We start from the raw sequence: 21,910 nt of genomic DNA, 5'->3' as shown, positions 1-21,910 counted from the left end.
AGTAACAAAGTGCTCTGTTTGATGACCCATGTTCTTGCATATTGGCTCAGCCTGGACCGCGTAAGCCAACAGCCTTGGAGGCAAACTTTCTCCTGTTCCAGTAATCCGATGGCTTGGTTGAAGTGACACCTTCTGACATCAGGAGTCAGGAGTGAGCAGGGCCTGCTCCTTGGGGAAATTTTTATACTCCAAAGCCATTGCCAACGGGATGGTAGCAGATTTGACTTACATTATGGGAGGGCAGTTGATTACATCATTACAGCTGATTCAGGCTGATGGAAAAGAACAGCCCACACCTGGGATCAGAGAGCTTTCCCCATAGAGCAGGTGAGCGATCTCAACCCAGAACAGTTTCACACAGCTAGGCTGGTTTTATTATTTTGGTTGTGAGCTCTCCCCAGCTCTGCTACAAAGGTTTCCAGTGCATCTTCCCTGAGCCTGTGGAGGGAATCTCCCATTGCTATGTCACAGGAACGGCTCCCCACTCCCATGTCACCTTAAAAAATTGCTTCCTGCTCAACATGCCAATCACCACTCCTCAGCCCAAGTTCTGTTGAAACACATTCCATTGGGATCAAACACACAGCAGCAAGGCTTTCTCCTAAAAGAAACACAATCCCTTCTGCAGGCGGAAGGCAGGGGGTGACTGGCTGCAGAGCTGTAGTGTCCCTGCCCACACAGGCCCATCTCTGCCCGGCGCAGCGGCAGCATCCCCGCCTCAGGAGATTGTAGAGAATTCCTTCAGCAGCAGTTCCTGGCTCAGTGTGTTGAAAGCAAGGTTCTTCCTCACATTGATGCTGATGGACCGAACCTGACAGAAACAAAACAAGATGTTTTAGCCAAGGGACTCCTCCTGGCTCCTCATGAGCCTGGCAGTTTTGAAACCAGTGACCTCCATGCTCAGCATGAAACTGTTCTGCACAGTTACAGCTCCACAGAACTTGCTGCAGTAAGCTCTCGCTGAGACTCCAGGTTAGCAAGAAAACACTGAGATTCAGCAGTTTCCTGAAATAATAGGAATGTCTACAGTGACATCTCAGAAAGAAGAGTAAATTCCCAGTGAGACAGGGGTGGGAGAGGATGCTCCGTTTGGATGCATGAGCTATGATGTGTTTCCTGGTCTGGGGCAGAGATGAGGAAAGTAAGCACTTCCATGTTGCAGCTGGAAGATCATACTGTATCAGTGCCCACTGGAGTGCCAGCCAGCATTTTCCTGGATTAATGCGGTGCCATGGCCTCTTTCCTGCTCCAGAACCCAGAGCCAAAGATACAGACTCAAGGAAAGTTCAGAGGCCATGCCACTAAGCTGAATACACAGATTATCACCCAAGCTGGCAGAAAACCCTGGGTTCAGAGCCAGCTGTGTGTACTCTGAGTGAGTGCCTTACACTTGCAGCTGGCTCACTGACTGTCTCTGAAGAAGAGACACCTTTATCCCTCAACGACACCCAGACTTCTGGTCACCCACAGAGCACAAAGAAGAGCTGGGCAGCCCTGTTGCGCAGCCGCTTCCCTTCCCCCTTCGTGCCTGCAGACTCCTTGGCCGAGCACACAGGCCCCAGACTGGGCTCAGTCTCAGCTGCACTTGGCAACGAGAAAACAAAGTCAAACATCATCTGTGTCAGCGACTGTGCAGCAGTGACAGAAAACAAAACTGACACAAGCTCATCCAAACAACGGGATTACAGTTCCCAGAGACTCAGAGCCTGTGATAATAAGGTTGTTGCTGACCTGGTTAGTGTTTTGTGCTTTTTAAAAGCACTGGGGGAAGAATTACAGAGAAGCAGAATGAGGAATCCAACACTGGGGACAGAAAACCACATAAATATACATATATATATATATACACACACACACACACAAATATACTGGTGAGGGTCCCACTTGCTGCCCTGGTAAGAAAAAAAGAAGGGAAGGGCAGAAAGCTCCCCAAAAGGCAAACGTGTAAGACAGGGAAGGAAATCAAAACATGGAAGGTTAACAGGGAAAGCTATAAAATGAATGCCAGTGAGCCCCATTGCATAGATCCTAACAACCTGAGCATGCCAGCAAAGATGTCTACGCTTAAAGACAGAGTATTTAAGTTTCATGTCATCTGCAGAAGCCACAAACTCTCCTTCATCAGGATGCTTGGCACAGACCCCATCTGTTTGTTCCTTGGAGCACCCCCTTCTCATCTCTCTTCTCTAGGTGCCTTTTGACTTACTCCATCCTGAATCAGTTTGGGATCATGTCTTTCAAGATAACCACAGGTTACGGCCTATGTTAACCACTGCAAGTGGTCTCCAAAACACTATTTTGCACTGGGCTGTCTTGCTGCCAGAAGACAGGAGTCTCACTGACAGGATTTGGTCCCAGTCCTACCAAGTGCTCCCACCTCAGGGATTCAGTCAGTTCTCACCAGAGGGAAAGAACATGGCTAACCAGATTCAGAGAGTCCTCTGCCCTGGGGATCATAACTGCCTGCAGAAAAAGGGTAGGTGTTACATGTAGTGTAAACCTTATTCTGACCAGAAGCATTTCTATGGGTCTCAGCAACATAAAGAACAAGCAGGAATGTGACCCTGGCCTCAGGAACTGCTGCCAGGGGCAGGTACCAGCAGCAGAAGATTCCCAGCTTGTATACACATCAAGTTCTCCAAGAAGGATGTGCAAAAGTCTCTGCAAGCCCAGGAAGGAAGGCTGGAGTAGCACGATGAGAACACAGGGCTTAGCAGAAATTGTAGCTATGGAGTGGAGCACAAGAAATTAATTAGCCTGATTAGTTTGCAAAGAGAAGGAGGAATAGAGCAAACACTCTCCAATATGTAAAACAAGGTCAGAAAGAGAACAGTGAGTAATATTTATCTGGCTCCCTGGGGATGGGGGAAGAAATACTTAGCCTAATTTAAGACAAAGAAGATTTACACAGGAAAAGAGGAAATACTTCCAAACCTATAGTTTGTGAAGGAGTGGAATAGCTCACCTGTGGCTACTGTGAAGCTGTTTTCACTTAAAGACAGCTTTGGGTTTCAAGAGGAGTTTTAGACATAGACTTTGGTCAAGAGCAGTCTAGCTGGACTTAGACCTGCTTTTACACAAGTTGAGGAGAAAAGTGGCCATGATAACAACACACAAGACTGATGTTTCTACAAATCTCTGTCCAGTATTTCTTCTGCTGTGAGAAATCAGGCAGCCCTGAGCCAACCCACTTAAATGGTAAGAATAGCTCAAATCAGAGTTAAATCAAGTTATCTCCACCACCAGGATTCAGCACAGGGAGCCAGAGCTCATTTCCCTTTTGGGGTTGGAAGACCAGACAGTGACACAGGGAGGTATCAGCCTGTAACAAGGATAAACTTTAGTAGCTTCCTGTAGTCTAGCTGAGCTGTTTCATTCACGAGGCTACACTCCAGGACTCCTCCTAGCCCACTGGTGCACCAGGCAGTCCAGGCCTGGCTGCCAGACTGAAAGCTACCAGATCTCTCCAGGGTAACTTACACAAGTGCCCCAAAACCACAGAAAGTAAGGTCAGAGCTTTAATATTCATTCTGCAGGGACGTAAAAGCAGATTACATGTCCTCTCTTGCTTCTGTATGGAGCACTAGGGCCAGAAGAGCTTTTAAAATTGTTTTCTCCCTATTAGCCCACAACCTTTGAAGAAATGGGAAATGCATGAAATGCTGACATCATTTGGAAGATGATGAGGGAATGAAGGAATGGATGAAGCGATGGCATTAACCATGTGAGGAAAACAGGATTCAGTTCTAGTTTTGTGTCATTATAGCTGGATGTGTGCAAAGCTGCACAGACACTCCTATTTCGCAGCAAGTCTCATCAATTAAACCTGTTTCTAATCAACAAGCAGCTCTTAAGATATTTGTACAATGGGAGGAAGGTTTACACTGACTGCTACATCTAATTAAAAGTCAAATTAATGTAATTTCCCCAGCAGAAATCAATCCCTAATCAGACTATACTGAAGTGACAATGAGACTCTACTGAAATCTATCCAACTGCAAAGACAGGGAACTGCAAAGACAGGGAACTGCAAAGACAGGGAACTGCAAAGACAGGGAAAGACGCTGAATCTCTTTGCACACATTTCTTCAGTTGCAATCATAGATGCAAGGGTCCAAAGGCTCACATCCAAACCATTCATTCTATCAAAGCATCACAGACCTCAAATGACATCCCTGAGGCTTCAAAGGAAAAAGATATAAAAAGTGTTAGAAAACTTCCTAACTTCCTTCCTTTAGCCCCTCAAAGGCAGCACAACAGGCCATAAAACCCAGTTGATAAAACAATCTGCACATCACCTTCCACCACAATGTGGCTGCAGTATCGCAGCCTTTGAAAGCTTCTTTGTAAAGGGAATGGGAGAAGAAAGCAGATTTTTCTTTGGGATTAGCAAGAAAGAGCAGCACTGAGGCAAAGCCAGAGAAGCAAAGCAGTGCATTAGCAAAGCAGGTCAAAGGAGTGAGAACGAGATTTCTAAGCATAAAGGAGCCCAGAGAATGGCATGGGGAAGCTTCTGCTCACTCACTTAATGGGAGCACAGAGAGATGAAAAGGTAGCTGAAAAGGAAAATGACTCCTGCATGTCATTCCCTACCCAAGAAGGGTTTGCTTTAATGCAATCACATAGATAGTGATAAGAAAACCAGGTAGAATCTGGAAAGAATTATTTGCAAACAGATCCTGTTCAGGAAGACCTGATGGGACAAGCATGACCCTGGAAACCATAATGGAAATCTTTAGTTCACTATCAGCCCTGCTTATTTAGCACAGTCCACAAAGAACTACAGCAACTTCCCTCTGCCCCCTTCATGAAATCTCTCAAACCTCAGTAGTTAAACACAAATCATTGCATAGCAGGGCATTATCCAACATCAGACCAGCTACAGAAGCCAAGGTAAAGACTCCAAAGCTTCACAAAAAGGAAGCAAAGTACCTGGTTTGAAGAGGCTATGGGGAGGACATGGCAAATTAGGACCTTTCTGATGAGTTATTTGAACAGTTAATAAAGCCATCGGTTACTGTGCACCTAGAGAAAAACAGAGCAAGAAGGCCAGGAGGCCAGCTGGGTTTGCTGAAGACAAATCATAACATATCAGGTTGACTTCCTGCTGTGTTGAGGGAATGGCTTAATGGAATGCAGGGGATTTTCTGTAGCTGTGAGTAAAGAACGTTTAATAGGGTCCCAATTCTCAGGGCATCTAGAGATGTGGATTAAACAGATTCACAACTGGGTCAAATCAGCACATTTATACAGTAATTATTCAGGCTTTAATATGCTCTTGAGGAGATGGTCCCAGGGGTACGTGGACGGGTAATTTCAGAAGGGAGTTGACAGGCTGGTTACGCTAAACCTATTCTTAAATGATACAAAATTGGGATTTCGAGAAAAAAGAATCAGTCTAGGAAGAAAATAATTTTAGCTGAAGTGTTTTGTGGCTGTGATGATCATAGGACTGAGAATGTCATTTTAATCAATTGGCATGATCAGCCTGAGCTTCTGCCAGGCCAAGTGGAAAGTGGGGCATGCAGGAAGCAGAGCAGTCATGTGGCCAAGAGGCTGGGGAAAGAGATGCTGGCTGAGGATGGGAGCCCTTGGGACAGAACAGATGACAACAGAAACAGGAATGTGCCTTATTTCCACAGTACAGTAATAAAGGAAGCCTGTGTCACAATAAGGCTATGGCCAAATTTCTTTGCATGTGTTCCAGAAAAGGTTTTAAACAGCAAGCTAGAGACAAAAACAGGCACAAAAGAACACAGAAGAATGGCATGGAAGTGATTGCAAGCGGTTTTGCCCATATACTACCCAATGTCTGGAATGGCCCCAAAAGCATTCCATACAAGGAAACAAAACCAATTCAGGTGCTTGCTCTGGAGCAGAGTAGACAGAGGGATGCACAGTATTCCCAAACTAATGCAGACTCGTGATGGAGTGGGCAGGCATCAATTACTCATCAATCAGGAAGGACAGAACTCGGAGAGAGAATCAGCTCTCAAACTGGTGGAGAAAGCTGCCACAGTTAGAGATCTCTCCCTTCGCTGAAGCTGTAATGATTCCAGAGTGAGGAAAAACAGGCTCCCCTCAGATACCAGACATTACAAAAACTTTGCCTCCCTGTTGATGTGGCTCTTGGACAAGAAAAGTTGCATGAGGGCTCTCCGGAGCAGGGGAAGCAAGCCAGCTTGCTGAAGAATATAACTACAAACCCAAATTATTTGGACTCAGTTTTGTCTTTGCTCTATTACTTTTGTGGGATTTCCTACCATCAGTGTTCTCCTCTTGCAGAAGGAGACATTTTTAGGGAATTTCTTCACTATCTTTGCTTGGGAACCCTATTTTGTGAGTGATGGAGGAAAGAAACGAGCAGGAACGTGTTTCACCAGCATCACATACTCTGCTCAGTCCCATACTTTGTGCTCTCCTTAACAACAGCAAAAAAGCGAAGTTGCTCTGTGTGATAAACCCAAAGTGGGAGCAGTCAGCTTCTCCCCATGCAAATTTACCACTACAAAACACAGAGGATTGCCATGGCAAAAGGGACAGACACTGATCAACCAGTGCTGGCCTAAGCAGCCTGGAGGTTCCTCTTCAGCCACACAGGGAGCTCCAGGAAGCTCTCAGATCTGTCGAGATACACAGTGTCTGTCTGGATCCTACTCCTGCCCTATCTTTTGAGGCAGCCCAATGAAGTGACAAGGCTGCTCAGCTATACCCCAAATGCCACTGCCCAGGCCATAAGCAAAGGGTCTGAAAGAAGGTTGTTGATTCTGCAGAGTCAAGTCAGCTTACCAGCTCTTTGAAGAAGGCAGCCTCTTTATGCTGCTCTGAGTAGCGCTCATACTGGTCCAGTCCGTCCTGCAGTTTCAGGGTCAGCGTGTCGTAGTTGGACCGCACCACTTCCAAAACCTGCCAAAGACAGCCAAATACAACAGAAGAGTCAACATCCACAGATACCTCACCACAGGAGGAGTAAAGCTGACACAGATCACAGCTCTGGCACCTATGTTGGTTTTGCACCATAGATGGCTTTCACAGCCAATGTTTGGCTTGTAATTGACAACACAGAGATGAGCACTGAATGTTTCCTAATGCCAGTAAGGAAGAGTCCTCAAATTTGTGGAATTTCTTCATTCATGAGAATAGTGCATGGAGCCTGTATGTATGACAGCAGCAGTTTTCTGTCACCAGAAGTAGGCATGATCTCAATAAATTATGCAGCTAATTACCCCATTAACACAAATATACAACACAGTAGGCACTATACACACACGGATTCGACTGACCCCATGGTCCTTTCAGGGCTAGTTTTGCCAGCACACCTCCCTCCTGGCTTGGGAATCACCATTCACCACCTGCTAAACCACCAGCTTCTACAGCTGCTCAGGTCAGCTTCCAGAACACTGCACCTCTCTCCTGATGGGAACAAGCTTCTGATAGGCACTAAGAGAAGACCAACCCTGGTATGGACTCTGGTTTTAGAAAGAGATGAAGACACAAATCTAGGTCTTCCTGCCCAGGAGATACTTTACTATCTGCCTTCACTGCAACAGAAGCACTATAGTTTTATTACTGCCCTACTCTGCTCCCAGCACTAGGCTATACTTGCAAATTCATAGCTACACATCTCTGTCCTATTGAACTATTCATTTTCCTAGCTAGGGAACACCAAGAGGGACTCCCACAATGATTTTTAGCTTCAAAGCATTGCATGGACTAACATATTCCTCAAAGCATTTGTGAGATGGTTAGTAACAATAATGTTCCTAGAAGGAAACATAGAGCTCAGCACTCCTGGGCAAACATGCTTGAAACAATTTTCTTAAAGACATGAACTTCTTTCTAGGCTGTTACTATTTGCTCTGAGAGTTAAACAGAATATCAGCATCTGAGGCATGCAATACAGTAGCCCCCACTTATGACAAGGCTCAGCCAGCAGGACACATGATAAGGTGCAAAGGAAAAGGACTCTGCTCCAAGGTATCACAACTAAGAATAGATCCTAAGAAGAGCATTGCAGAGGATTTAAGACAGCAGTGACTAGAACAATGAAGAGCCCTTTTACTTCTTCTTTTGTCCTCTCAACAATGTAAACACTACCTTTAACTGTCCCTTTAGGCAGCTGGCAGCTCCTGCCCCTTTACAGGACTAAATCCGGTCCTTACACCCCTTATGCCAGGAAACTTGGACTTGCTTAGGGTTCCTTCAAAAGCTTGTGTCCTCCAAACTCTGCATGGGGCAGTGGTCCACAGAGACATTCATGCTAGAGCCTGAGGTGATAGAAGCCACAGGGCATCACCTAATCAAGGATTAGGGGCAAAGAAAGGGTCCCAAAAGCAGTTCCCAGGTGAGATGGTCATACAGCAGTCACTGTGCAGCTCAGCTGTCATCCAGCACTGCACAGACAAAGTGGGGTAGGAATAAGCATTTGGACTCAGTCTCAGAGGTCTTTTCCAACCTAATTGATTTTAATTCTGATTCTAATTCTGCAATGTTACTTAAGAACAGCCTGTCAGTGTCCTGCTGTTGTGAAAGCACACAGCCTCCTCTCCAGGATTCATTTCCTAATGCTGTTTGTCAGCTCCACTGGCTGAAAGAGAAAGAACCCTCTGCAATGACAGCCGCCTCCAAATTCAGCCTGCCCTTCTTGTCCCTATGTGCCAAAGCTGCAAGAAGTATCACAGAGCTAAAAGCAGTGATGAAAGAAAGCCACCAGGGCACAGGAATAACTATCCACTAGGGACAGAGCACGGTAGTATAATGCACCTTCTTCTGAGCAATAAAGAATCCAGCATCTTGCTCCTGTCAATCGGAGGAAGCCAAATTGACCAAGATTAATAAGCTGCAGGGGAAAAACCTTGTTTGAAAGGTGAGTAATCAAACAGGCTTCTCCAGCAGTAACTCAGGGTGAAGACATTTTACTCAGGGCTACCCCACTTCCCAGGAACCTTCCCCTGAGCTCCTCTTCCCTCTCCCTGTGTCCCCTTATGCAGGGCCATGCACAGTGCCATACAGATGTGCCCAGACAATAGATGGACATGCTTCTCCACAAAGAATCAGGATTCCTCCTTGCTAGCTCTGAGCAGAAATCTCTTCAGATATTCAGAGGTATCCTCAACCCATGGTAAAGAGAAGTAAACTCTGAGGGCAGCAGTGAGCTCTGTAACCAGTATCCTTTAAATCAGCCCTCCTGCATCCCCTTTGAAAGGCAGCTAAGAACTCAGTTTGATACCTTAAGAGGAAGACAGGAAAGGAACAAGAGGCCCTGAAGTCTCTACTGTGTTACCCACTACTTATTGTAGTCTCTGCAGTGAACTTGAGATCAGCTTATCCCTTTAGCTACGTATTTCATTGGCTTCCACTCCTTAACTCCTTTAATTATGAGACAGAACTTAAAAAGAAAGAGTAAGTTAAAAATAAACAGCTTCTCCCCACTGCCTGATAATTTCCCTTTCTTGCTGCTGCTGAGAAAAAATGCTACGTGGGATCTGAGATAAACCCACTCACAGATAATTTCACTTCATACCTTGTAATGGATAGAAACTGTTACTGAGATTAGGATCTGCCATCCTTGAGACGATTTCATCTGCTCTTTAAGATGCAGCTGCTAGACAGAGGACAGATTAAAGAGCAGCAGAAGATACTAATAGCATCTAATATGAAGGTTTAAAAGCTTTCAACACAGATGACAAGGAACTCAAATTCTCTGTGTAACAGAAGACTGTATGTTAGCATCCTTCGCTCTCCTTACATGCTGCTTTGACTTTTGCTCAGGAAAACTACTCAGGAAGAACAGCGCTTTTCGTTAAACACACGAGATCTTTATCTGCACCTTTCCATCAAACAAAAAGAACTAGAGGAATTTAATTTTGAGATTAAAGCATTTCTCCTTCAAGGTCATGTCCAACCTGTTCTTCCTAGAAGTCTCTAAACCAGAAAACATGAATTCCAAGACGGTGAAGTATGAATGACTTAAAAGAAGGGACTTTCAGTTGGACTCTCTCAAACAGATTTTAAATAGTCATTCAGACTTTTACAATCTCACGGGCATCTGGAAAAACACCAGTTCTAGTGTCAGGTAAGGATAGAGGAACTTGGAGGATTACTTCAAAGGAGCTTGATGTGACTCCTCAGATTGCAAGGGTGAACATGCAGGGCAATCTATTTTTCTTTAAAATGTTTTACTGGATCTTTACAGTGGAAAAAAACCCTAATGGAGTCACAGTCTAAAACTCTTTTTGTTAGTTACCTTAGGGGGACTGGAGTCTTAAAAAAGCAATATGACGAAGTGAGCAACTCAGACAGTCAATACAAGAAGAGTGAAGGCTACTAAATTCCCTTCCTGCAGTTACCTGTATCAGCCCCAGAGGCTACATTCGCTCATTTACTCCACTGCAACCAACCTGAAGTCAGTGGAGCTGCACCACTGTAATTTAAAGATAATTTGCCATCAAATTAACCCCCTGCCCCATCACTCACTCACTGACTGCTTTCCAAAAATTACAGGAAAACATTAGCTATTCAGGTCCCTGCATTTGTGTCCCCAAACCAACCTTTCAGGAGCTGCTCTCTGAGCGAGTGCTTTCTGTGGCACTCAGATTTCAGCTTCCTCCTGCAGCTACAACTGCCCATGCCCCCGAACTCTCCTTCCCCAGTAACACTGACAACTTGTGAGCAGAGGTATCCCCTGAGTAACACAGCAGGAGGGCTGGCTTCTGACAGAAGGGCTGATGTGGGGCTCAGCTCTCCACAGCATCCCACCCATGCCCTGCCCTGCCCATGCTATTGCACCTAGAGAAACAACATTATTTTGCAGAGTTTTTGCCTCCTTACTTTGCTCCATCCACCAGCTTATCGCTACCTTGCAAACTGGACGGACAACCTCCATTGTTTGGGTCAGTGGTCTCTTGAGGACACAAGCTCTTAAACCAGTTCTCCCAGAACCAATTGCCCCTGCCCTGCAATTTTCAGCATTGGAAACAGACCACGATTTTGCTGTAACACTCACTACACACAGGCTCCTTCCTTACTGCACACCAGAGCTGTTCCCTCTGACCAATCCTCAACAAGAGCCGACATACTACACTCTCCCAGGAGAGACAGGACCTTCTGGAAGAGCCTGTCCTGGGGAAACATGGGGATTACACATGGTAGTTTCCTATCCCTATCCTACCCAGCACACAGTCACTGTTAGCAGCAAAGCCAGAGAAGAAGCTGAACTGGCAATGAAATCTAATAGGCAACACGCAACACTAGGGCCCATCTGTCTGAAAGACACCATTTGCTTCATTACTTAACTTTTTAACCTGCAGAATCTTTCATCATCTGCAACTGCAGTCTCTCTGCTTTACTGGAACATAAAATTAGAGTACACCAGCAATTCACAGCACCCAGTAAAGGACCTGGTGCTGGGTGATTCTGGGAAGCATGCACAGGTAATGACAGAAAAATAACAGGAAAAACAGAAGCAAGAAGAAATCAAGGTCTCTACACTGTCTTTTAAATCAGCACAGGAAAGGACAAGAATGCAATCAGTCAGCATCACCAGTACCTCGCTAAAGCCTCTCCAAGCCCTTAAGACAGTAATTAGCTACCACGACAGAGCAGTTGGAACAGCACTGATTGAATGATCTCAAATCAAGTAAAAGGCAAAAATCCACCCCAACAACCCCCAGGTTAAAATGCACTTGCTTCACACAGCAGCTCCATGCCATCACATGGCTAGGATGGGGGGAGGCTCTCCAGATCAAGCCTAGCAAGCCCTCACAGGACAGAAAAGTTAGGTGCTCCATCCCAGCTGTCCCATGCCAGAGGATGGAGCAGCCAGTCTATGGGGCATGTAATGCTGACCTCTCATCGGCGCTACTGCACAGACATGGCACAGGGGCACAGGGCAGCCAGGGACAGACAAACAATCCTCCCTGCAGAGGTGTTGGAGTGCCTGTCACTGCCTGTGTATCACACACAGAGGGAATTCTGGCAGTTCCACCTCCCAAACCCAGGCAAAGCCCAAAACACCACAAGCAAACTCAGCAGTCTGTCCCCTCAGTTCAGACCATGGAGGCTGTAGGACATTATGGTTTTCCTATTCCAGTAGAATGCCCAATGTACATTTTACACTGCAGTTCTCAAATTGGCTTGTTTATTCCAGGTTTAGTACAAATGTTCCCCTTTTTCTCCCTCACTAATCTCCACAACTCCTAGTCCCTGAACATTTCTCTTTATGAATTCAACTGAAGAGCAACATTTCTCATTGTAATGAAAAGGCTGCTGACATCTGGACTACGAAGAGGCTATTGCCTCTCCATAATAATGTGTCAGGTAATTGACATCAATTTTCCAGTACTATCTTCTAATTAATATGGAAAATGTTTTTTTTTTTTTCCAAGTGCCATCACACTTCTCACAGAGCAACTTTAAAGTTGCTGATGCAGGCTGGAGTCTTTGCTGAAATTAATCCCCAGAAGCACCACAGACAAAGAACATAACTAAATAATTAGAAGTTAAATAAAAACACACACACACAGCTGCCACACTTCCCAAAAGACTCTGCCCAAACCCCGGCTGCATGCATCTCCTTCTCCCTTTTCTCTTCACAGTCTGCAGGAGCCAAGTTCAGAGACACTAAGGCTGCCAGTGCTATGCACATGTGCTGGAAGCAGCTGCCATTCATACTGGTTTCCAGGAAAGCACCCAACCCAGGACCAGCAGCAGCACAGAGCTTTTGTCTGACCCAACACTACCTTACCTTTGCAGCTGTTCCGGAGCTAATGCAGTGCTGATGCTTTAACACCATTCCTCACCCCATGGTGATCAAGCCATGACTATTAATTCCATGTTCATGAATGCTAAGAGGAAAAGGAGGAGGATGTCCCTAGGATAGTTTAACAACTCAGATTCCCAAGACATGCTTCATGTACTGCGCATATCTATGGATCCAGAGGATGTGTAGTGGGTCTGGTGGGAAAGACAAAGATCTGGGCTGGAGATGCAAATGTAGTCAGGTCACATATGTGTCTTTCAAGACATGCAGCACATTGCCATTCCTCTTCTGGTGGCCCAGATCTCCTGCATCCAGCAGTTTGCACTACATGTAGTGAAGGACCTATTGCTCTCTCTTGCTGTCGGATGAGAGCATGAGGCTGCTCAGACAGCCCCCACCGTCTCACACATCTGTCACTTCCAGAGTAGGAAGCATCATCTTGTCTGCCCTGAGTACAGGAAAAAATCCTGGCAGGAAGGTTTTTTCCCAGTAGTAAAAAGTTCAGCCAGCCCAAAGGATTAAGCGAAAGTAAACAAGGGCAAATTTCTCCTCTGAGGTATGAAACAGGACACCACTGATGCAGGATGCACCAGCACTGCTGGGCAGCAAGGCACAGGAGGTCTGTGCAGGTCACTGGGGGGCAGAATGGCCTGCAGAGGTGGGCACAGCTGCCTTGCCACGAGTCCCAGGGCGGAACTGGGCATGAGTACATGCTCCAGTCCTGACTGTGGAGAACCAAAAGCTGATGAGACTCTTGTTCAGTGCCTGGAGTTGGACACATGGACAAGGCTGAGCAGCATATAGCAAAGACAAGTTAGCCAGGAGATAGGGAGAGGAGGTGCCCCATCTTGCTTTCCACTGCTAAGGTTGGTGCAGGGCCCCTTTGCATAGAGTTCCCATCAGGTTTACTCTGACAGTTGCTAGTTTGTGTTTGCCAGTCTCCCTCTGCTCAACTCACTGTGCATTAGCCAGGACTGGGAGTGAACAGTCTTTGCCCATTAGTTCGTCCTTTGTCCCTGCCAGTCACTCCTGGCAGTCCTGCTGAGCTCAGTGAATTACTCTGTGCCTAGCCAAACATGAGGTAAGTCTAACTCTCCATGTCCCAAATCCTTCCTGAGGACTGCTTTTATATATTTGCACTTGAGTGGTATTGAAATCCAGGCCTTGCCAGTTCTCTACACAAGGCAAAAGGTTTTGATCGTACATGAAAGATTATCATTATTATTATTTTACTTAGCAACATCAAGGAGGGACATTTCACACCCCCTTTTCCTCAGCTCAGCATAGAGCCATTCTGTCAGGCTCAGATGATATACAGTAGCTCAGATGTTTGTTCAATGATCTCACAGGGATCTGTGATCTTTAAAGGAACAAGCCTACAAAGGCAACAGTTTCTATCCATGGAGTGGGAGGGTTTGGTTACAGTCTTTCTACTCTGCCCACAGGTGCCTCTTCTAAAAATAAATAATTTATGAGCTCACTCAGAAAATGACTTGTTCTCTGAACTCTGCTAGCAGAGATGGCATCCTGTTTTGAGACAAGAGTTATCTGCTCCAGAAATGTTTTAAACCCATAATCCATTAGAAGCCTCAGGTGTTCGACTCTAATGTTGGGAAAAGACTTATTGATCCAACCAATCTAGAACTCACACAGCTTACAGAACATCCCAAAGCCAAAAGTGTTATCCAGCTCCACCGGGAAGCTGTAAATGCATAAAAACAGTGCCTATTCCAAGCTCTCATTGGACAGGCATTTGCAAGAATCAGCAGTTACTTTAAGAAACAGAAAGGCTGCAAATAAGGACAAAAGCAAAAACTAAGAGAGACTTATGGTCTCTCTGTGCACAGCTTTCAGGGGACTTAATTTGTAAGAGATATAGACAAACAGAAGAGATGAATGTGGTTGATAACCCTGGACAACTCTGTAGCCATCACTAGGGCTAGGGAGTCTTGTGCAATGACACCCTCTGAGTTCCAGCATTCAGGCAGGTGAAAGCCTGCCCACCTCACCAGAGCGCCTATGCCATGAACACTTTTGCTACATAGTAATTACAAGAAGTCACATCTACAGACACATGACAGCTCCCACACACGTTAAATGCACTTTGCTCAACCCATTCGAGTTTTGGAGCACAAGGAGCAAAAATGCATGTAGCCCCACACTGTTTTTCTCAAGACCAATTCACTTTTCCAGTTTCAAGGACTGTCAGTGGGTTTAATACTGATCTACGTATCCCACTCGGCACAAAGAACCTGGCACTCACTGTGGGACCCTGGCACCCTTTCCCAGACTGCAGGGACAGCTTCTCCAGAGGAAATACAGGAGGCAATTCTGCATCATTCAAGTAGGAAAACAGGTTCAGTGGGTTTCTGCCAAGGGAACAAACATCCATGTACTGCACAACACTGGCACTTTCAAAACCCAGGCAGGGAAAAAGAAGTCAAAGATCTTGAAATGAATAATCTTAAAAATTATCAATTCATAAAATAAGCAGCCACCAGAGCAGATATTTAGATCTGGAAGGGGAGATATGCCAGAAACTAAATGAGGCCCACTAAGCTTGCCTGATTTTAGAAATTTTGTGAGGCAGGCAGGCAGCAAAAGGAAGGCCTGGATGACGGCAGGAGCATAAAACCCTGAGATAGATAGATTTGCTATTTTGGAGTTACAGCCCATTTTGGAATTGTGAACCCTTATCTCCAGCTGGTGGCATTTATGAAAACATTTCTCACCGCTAGGTACATAAGAGCACTTGCAATTCTGCCAAGGCTTGAAATGCACTGCAGATAGCTACGGACTGGACTGTTAATTTTTTTATTTCCCCATTGTGCTTACAATTAACTTAAGTGCTGAAATGTGATGGGCTGTTCCAGGAGAAGCTTTTTATCTACCAGCTGCATTCTAGCAGAGCAGTAAATCAACCGCTGTCACCAAAGTGTCAGACAAGAAGACGAGAGCATCCTTATGCTCACTGTTATCACTCATATTACCCGTTCAGCCTAAGTGGCTAAACCAGCATTCAGCAAATGAATGCTGTGATTTGTGTGCAACCTTTGGTGCAGTTCTCTATTTACAGCAGACCTTGTCCTCCTGAACACAAAGGAAAAAAAATAAGCAGGAGCAGCTCTTTAGCACCATTTAACCGACCAAAGCAAGACCAGTAACCTTGATGTCCACAAACAAGATAAAAGAGTTTCAAGTCATGAACTGCTGCTCCAGATGAACTGAGAAACCAGGACATACAAAACTATTACAGAAATCAAAGACAGTTACAAGAACTTTAAAAAAAAGGAGGTGAAGATTTTAAGAAAAGGTTTGAAATAAAATTCTTCCAGGGCCAGTAGTCAGAAAGCATCCTGACAAATGCTGGAACTCAAATACACTGCTTTCAGTTTAGATTGCCTGGATGAAGTGACAAGAAGATACCTGATATACACCAGAGGAAACTCATTCCTAGTAAAGAAATTCAAATTTTCCCAGAAGACAGTTGGCTCAGGAATAAGGCTGTCTAAAGAACAGATTAAGACAGGATATGCAACAAAATCCTTTCTATTCAATCAAACCTGGACAGAAGTGCACTGTTCCAGTTCGAACCTAATTGTGCTCACGGGAAAAACAATGGGGAGGTTTATTCTGGTTACGGTCTAATCAAACACCTGCAGTCACAGGAAGCTTCTGGAACTACATCACCTGGTCAGGTTCATAGAAATCAGTACAGGATCCAAGAGAGCTTGTGCCCCCCACACAGCCACCATGAACTTCTACAAGACACAATGATTACAGACTGACTCAGAAATAAAACCAAACCAGAACTCACCAGGACTCTGACTTGAAGATGAAGAAAAATGAAAGGAGAACACAGACACTCCAAAAAGCTAGAGAGCTCGCCATGCATTTTGATTTTATTTTTTGATCTTTTACAGCAACTAGCAAGCAAATGGCCTCTATGAATGTACAACCCTGGGTCTGATGCTTGCTGAGAAAAAGTAGATGCCAATCTACCTCATGACTTTTTTTTTTTTTTTAATGATCAGAAATATTTTTAAACTTGGTTTGCACAGCATGAATAAATTTAATTAAAGGATGCAGCAGAACTAAATACCAAGATTCTAAAAAACTGGCTACAAACCAAGTGGATGCTGTGTATTTGAAGTAATTCAAAACAACATAGGACACACTAGAGAAACAACCAGCTAGGACTGAGGAAGGAAGGTACGCGTTCAGAGGGGCAAAGGTTAGAAAGATCAGTTCCATAACTCCTACTTACATTTCAGCAATTAGTGGAAGTGAAAAAAAGCAGTAATTCAGTGTCCTGAGGAAATGCAATGAAACCAAGAAAGAGGAAATGCAGAGACCATCTGACTAACTGACCACATGTGGAAAATGAACTCAAGTCTGTTCTAAGATAGGAAAAACAAGAACTTTTGAATACAAGCAAGAAATCTGGATAGCCAAGAAACACAATGAGCAAATAGCTGTTTGATTATTGTACCATTTTGCAGTTCTACAGTATCTTCTATGAAATAACGGCATTGGAATCAATATACAAGATTTAATATCTGGATTATCAGAGAATTTACACAGAGACAACACAGTACTCCTCCTTTATTTTTGTGTTCTCTCTAATAATTTCTAATTCTCTATTTGCTTTTATTATCATTGTTGAGCCTTGAGACAACATTTCCAGGCTTATCACAATGACTCTGAGGGTCCTTTCCTGTATGGCAATATCTAGCAGACTTTTCTACAGCTTAATGATTCTAAGAGACTTATAAATTCAACCTGCAAAAATGCCTTCTAAAGATAGAGCCCAAAAGAAATAGAAGATCTATAGTCACTTGATTAGCTACAAATAGCTGTAGCTACAAATAGCTAGAAAGACTGTAGTAGCAGTATACTAAGGTAGGTAGCTAATAAGGAAGGATGGGCAGTGCTTAGAAGTTTATGTGACTCAACCCATATAAAAGTTCTAGCTCTTGAGGCTTTTGCAAATTTGGAGTGGGAAACAACAGCTGTATGCTGCTGGATGATCTTACAAACAGAAAATCCTGTAGTGAAAAGGGAACTTCGGCTGTAAAATATCTGCTCTAAGGCTGCAGTGCCAAGTGTGGTTTAAGTCAATCTAAGTGCAGGTCACCTAAACTGCAACCCAAAGTCTGGAGTTCCTCCTTCAAAGGTACTTACAGCAGAATAAGACACTCTACTGTGCAACTGTGAAGTCTCTTCATTCTATACACAAGCACTGAGGGTGCTGATGACCAGGCAGTATTGACATCAGGAGGGACCGAGAAGGTAAAGAAGGAGCAGAGATGACTGAGATACTGAGAATAAAGTTTGTAAGAATTATGACAGTGATGAAATTCCTTGCAAGACAATGGGATCAAATCAAATCTCCCCAAACTAAGTGACTCCTCACAAACCCCAGACACACTTTTGGATCCTACAGTAATCTTCATGGTACAGCTGGAAGAAAAGGAAAGGACAAAGTCTGTAATGAGGGCAGAAATAAAGGAACCAAATAATTTCTGCTACAACAAGCTGAAGGAGTGAAGCTTGTTAACATTTTAATTTGTTGAATTATCCCCTTTTGTGCTGTTGGGATGTGTCATTCTTTTGGAACTTCATCTGGGCAGTGACCAGAACTGAAACAGGACGAGACCATTTATGCTTGGAAGTGTTCATGGCCAGCATAGAAAACATTTTCTGCCTGCAAAATCAGAACTGCTTAAACTTGACTGCTAAGTTAATTTAAAAGGAACATTTAAATGGCTATAAGGACAGATGGAAACACAGAGGCTACTATCCAAGATAATCACTAACAAGGGCAGGCCTGACGAGATGCTAAACATTGTAGGCTGAGACACTTTTTGACTGAAATAGAGATGTGCAGGATAGCTGGTCAGCAGACAGCCAACAAGTTGAAGCTGAGTGGGAGCTGAGACTTGGGTATGGACCACACACAGAAAACAGCTCAGATGTTTCTGAGAAATCAAATTGTCTGCTGCTTATTACAGCCCGTCTCAGGGAAAGATGTCCATGTGTGTTCTCTGAAATAAATACAGAGACACCGAAGGTTGCTGACATTCAGTTGTTTTTAGTCGTTTCTTCTTAAACATAACAGAAACTATCAGGGCCCAAGATAATAGTTATGGCCCTAAAGAAGGATTCCTGGCATGGTTAAATGGTATCTTACCATCAAAACATATTTGGAGAACAAAGGGCTTGTGTGCCTTGGAATGTAGTGTTTATCCCTGCAATATTTCTTCCACTTACATCCTTAAAATATTAGACCTACCACCTCTTCAACACCAGTGTTCTCATGATTCAGATGCTCCCAGCAACAACCACAGAACACCAGAGGAGAGAAGTTCCTTAAGAATATATGACTGAGAGAGACTGAAAAGAGGCATCTGTGACAGTGACACCTATCTCCACCGAGGTTCAGATGCTGGATGGGCAGGAAGGACGTGACACAAAGGGGAGGTTTATTGCTAACAGGTCAGATAAGATTACAGTGTTGGTTGTATGCCCACCACTGACAATCAAGGAAAAGGTGACTTGTGCTGGCCCCTGTTCTCTCCAAAGGATGAGGAGAACAGAAAAACAAAACTTATGCTTCCTTTCCAAAGCACCATTAGCTGTTGAATCCTCAAGTTGAGCTGATCAGTACTCAGAACAGCAAGCTGGAGAACTACTTGCCCACAATGCCTGCCCTCTGAATCACAAACATGCACCCTTTGCTGTCACAGCTCTAAACAGAACCTGCTGGCTATAGAGATGGGATATATTAAAGACTCAGGCAAAGATGATGCCGCTCTCCTGGGGATATGGAGCTGATCATCAAGGCTTCCACTTTATCTCTATATTTCTCTTTTGCCATATTCCTGGATAAGTACCTGCAGGATCTGTAATGGAAATATCATCTCCACGGTAATTTCTGCAGTGCTTGGAGGACACCATTGTTCCACAACCTAAAAATCCCTCTGTGAGGATTTAGTGCTCCCAAGTGCCTCTTGGACATCAAACGTTTTCAAAACTATTAGCTCTGATGGGTTTTTGAATAAGCTCAGTGAAGTCACTCAGTATTTCTCATGAGAAGAAGGTAGTTCTGACCCAGTAGAATAAAAATTACTGAAAAGGACAAGGAGGAGGGAGAAAGTCCACACAGCCCACGCTGTCTGCAAGCAAGGAAATGAGATTTGATTTACTCCGTGATTCTGAGATGTGTTCAATTTCAGCTTGAATTTTCACTGCATAAATTCAGCTTGGCCGAGCAACGTCCCCATTAGAGACTGTCCAAAGCAATATGAGGTGATCCACAAATGATCTTCGAAGCTGAAGGTTCAAAGCCTTGGTGAGGTGGGGGTTTTAGCATATTTTTGCATGTGCAACCCACAAACCCGTGTCTTCCAAGAAGTTTGAGGACGACAATATAAAGAAAGCAATTAGATACAGTTCATACACAGCTCTTTATGGGTGCCAGTTAATCAATTTATTTATTTAGCTCACTGGTTAAATTTCCTCTTCCTGCACCACAGAGAACAACTCCAGGTCTGTTTTCTATGATTCAAAGGGATTAGATGACAAGCAGAAGTCACTCACTAAAAGGACTTAAGGGCTTCAGTTCAGGGATTAATAACTCAGCAGCTTTTTCTCCAGATTTTAAACCCACTAATTTGTACTGCATTGGCTGGTAGTTTTATTTGCACAACTATTTTTGTTTAAATGGGAATCTTAAACTCTTCCCAAAATGCTACTGCATTGCCCTCTTGGTATTACTCTCACATCTGAATTTTTGACTATCTTGAAAGAGGATTTCATGCTTGCTTAGCTAATTTCTTAAGAAACTGCACCTTGTACTAATACACACAAGTTCAATTTCTACTTGGCTTTTCCTAATTAACCAGGCATATCAGCTCAGCAGCCCCCTCAGGAATTCAATAGTACTAGAAGGCAGCTTGGGTGGAAGCTTTGGACCAGATATCTCTGCATCAACTCAAGTCTCACATTTCAGAGAAGCTCTACAAAATATTTGTCTGCATTTGACACATAATAACACACCTTTAAGGTAGGATAAGCCACAGGGGTCCACTCTCACCTGGGGTTAACACAAATTGCTACCACACTTATCCTGCTGAGAAACCCAGTGGCAGAAGCTGAAGTGGGATACACTTCTGCTTACTCTGTAGAGACTCTGATCTTACAGTTCTGAGAATCATTCACATAAGGGAGTTTCAGTGAAATGGTGCTACAATTTAACCCAAACACTTCTACCACTTTGGACTGTATGAATAAAATCTAGAAACAAGTCTGCAGATTGAAAAATTCAGGTACTTTAAAGGTTTGTTGTAGCCTGAACTGGTCTGAGTCAGAAAAGACTAAATTTCTTCCATATGCCTTTTTAAGGACTGACTTGTGACTGTGCCTAGAGCTTTTATTTGGTGTATTTTCACAAATTGCAATAAGTAGAGCTGTTCACTTGGTTTACTGCTTCTAGACAACAACTGCCAGCTATAATCAACTCAGAAAGGACAGTAGGGAAGGAAGGGCTGCAGCCATAGGATGCATCACAGCAGCAAGCAGTGGTTGTGCATTAGGAAAGGTTCATCTTTCTTCCTTCTCACCTCTCTAAAACATGTCAAGGGCACTAATTAACAGGCTACCCAAGGCACAAAAAGGCTACAAAGAAAGACGTCCCTAGTGTCCTGTTAAGGCCCAATCCCAAGATGACTACCAAGATTTTAGAAGCCTACTGAACTCTCCCAGTCACTAGTCTCCAAAACTGATACCAGAAAGAATTCAAATATCACAAGAACTCCAGAAGTAAGAAAAGCAGAAAAGAAGTAAAGTGACCTACTTTATATTCTGTTATCACATATTGAAAGAGACAGAATTGTAAAATGCCAGAAGAGGCACATGTAAAGGAATCCTCTCAAATGCGTGTGCTGTCAGCAGCATGATGGCACACAGCCACCCACAGAAAAAAACAAGGGCAGGGAAAAAACTCAAGTCAAATACTGTGCCAGATCAACAATTCAGTATCCAGAGAGAAGGGAACACACAGCAGGAGCCATACAGAACAAGAGAGGCCTGTGACCTGAGATGCCACTTGACCCTACCCTAGCAGGCATTAAAGCCTCTGCCAGGGAG

General features: G+C 44.2%; 1 protein-coding gene across 1 annotated transcript in view; it reads right to left on the bottom strand.

The window, feature by feature from the left end:
* Positions 1 to 548: 548 nt before the first annotated feature.
* ARMH3 (armadillo-like helical domain containing 3) overlaps positions 549 to 21,910 on the bottom strand; it is a 123,582-nt gene continuing 102,220 nt past the window's right edge. The window contains exons 25-26 of the mRNA XM_027648133.1: positions 6,790 to 6,906; positions 549 to 811 (exon numbers count right to left, since the gene is read on the bottom strand). Coding sequence (XP_027503934.1) covers positions 719 to 811; positions 6,790 to 6,906 — 210 coding nt within the window. The 3' untranslated portion in view covers positions 549 to 718. The remainder of the gene's footprint in view (positions 812 to 6,789; positions 6,907 to 21,910) is intronic.

This window comes from Corapipo altera, unplaced genomic scaffold (assembly GCF_003945725.1).
Source record: "Corapipo altera isolate COAL_440 unplaced genomic scaffold, ASM394572v1 56, whole genome shotgun sequence".
NCBI classification, from domain to species: domain Eukaryota; kingdom Metazoa; phylum Chordata; class Aves; order Passeriformes; family Pipridae; genus Corapipo; species Corapipo altera.
Note: the sequence above shows the minus strand (reverse complement) of the source record. Positions and strands in the feature narration are given on the sequence as shown.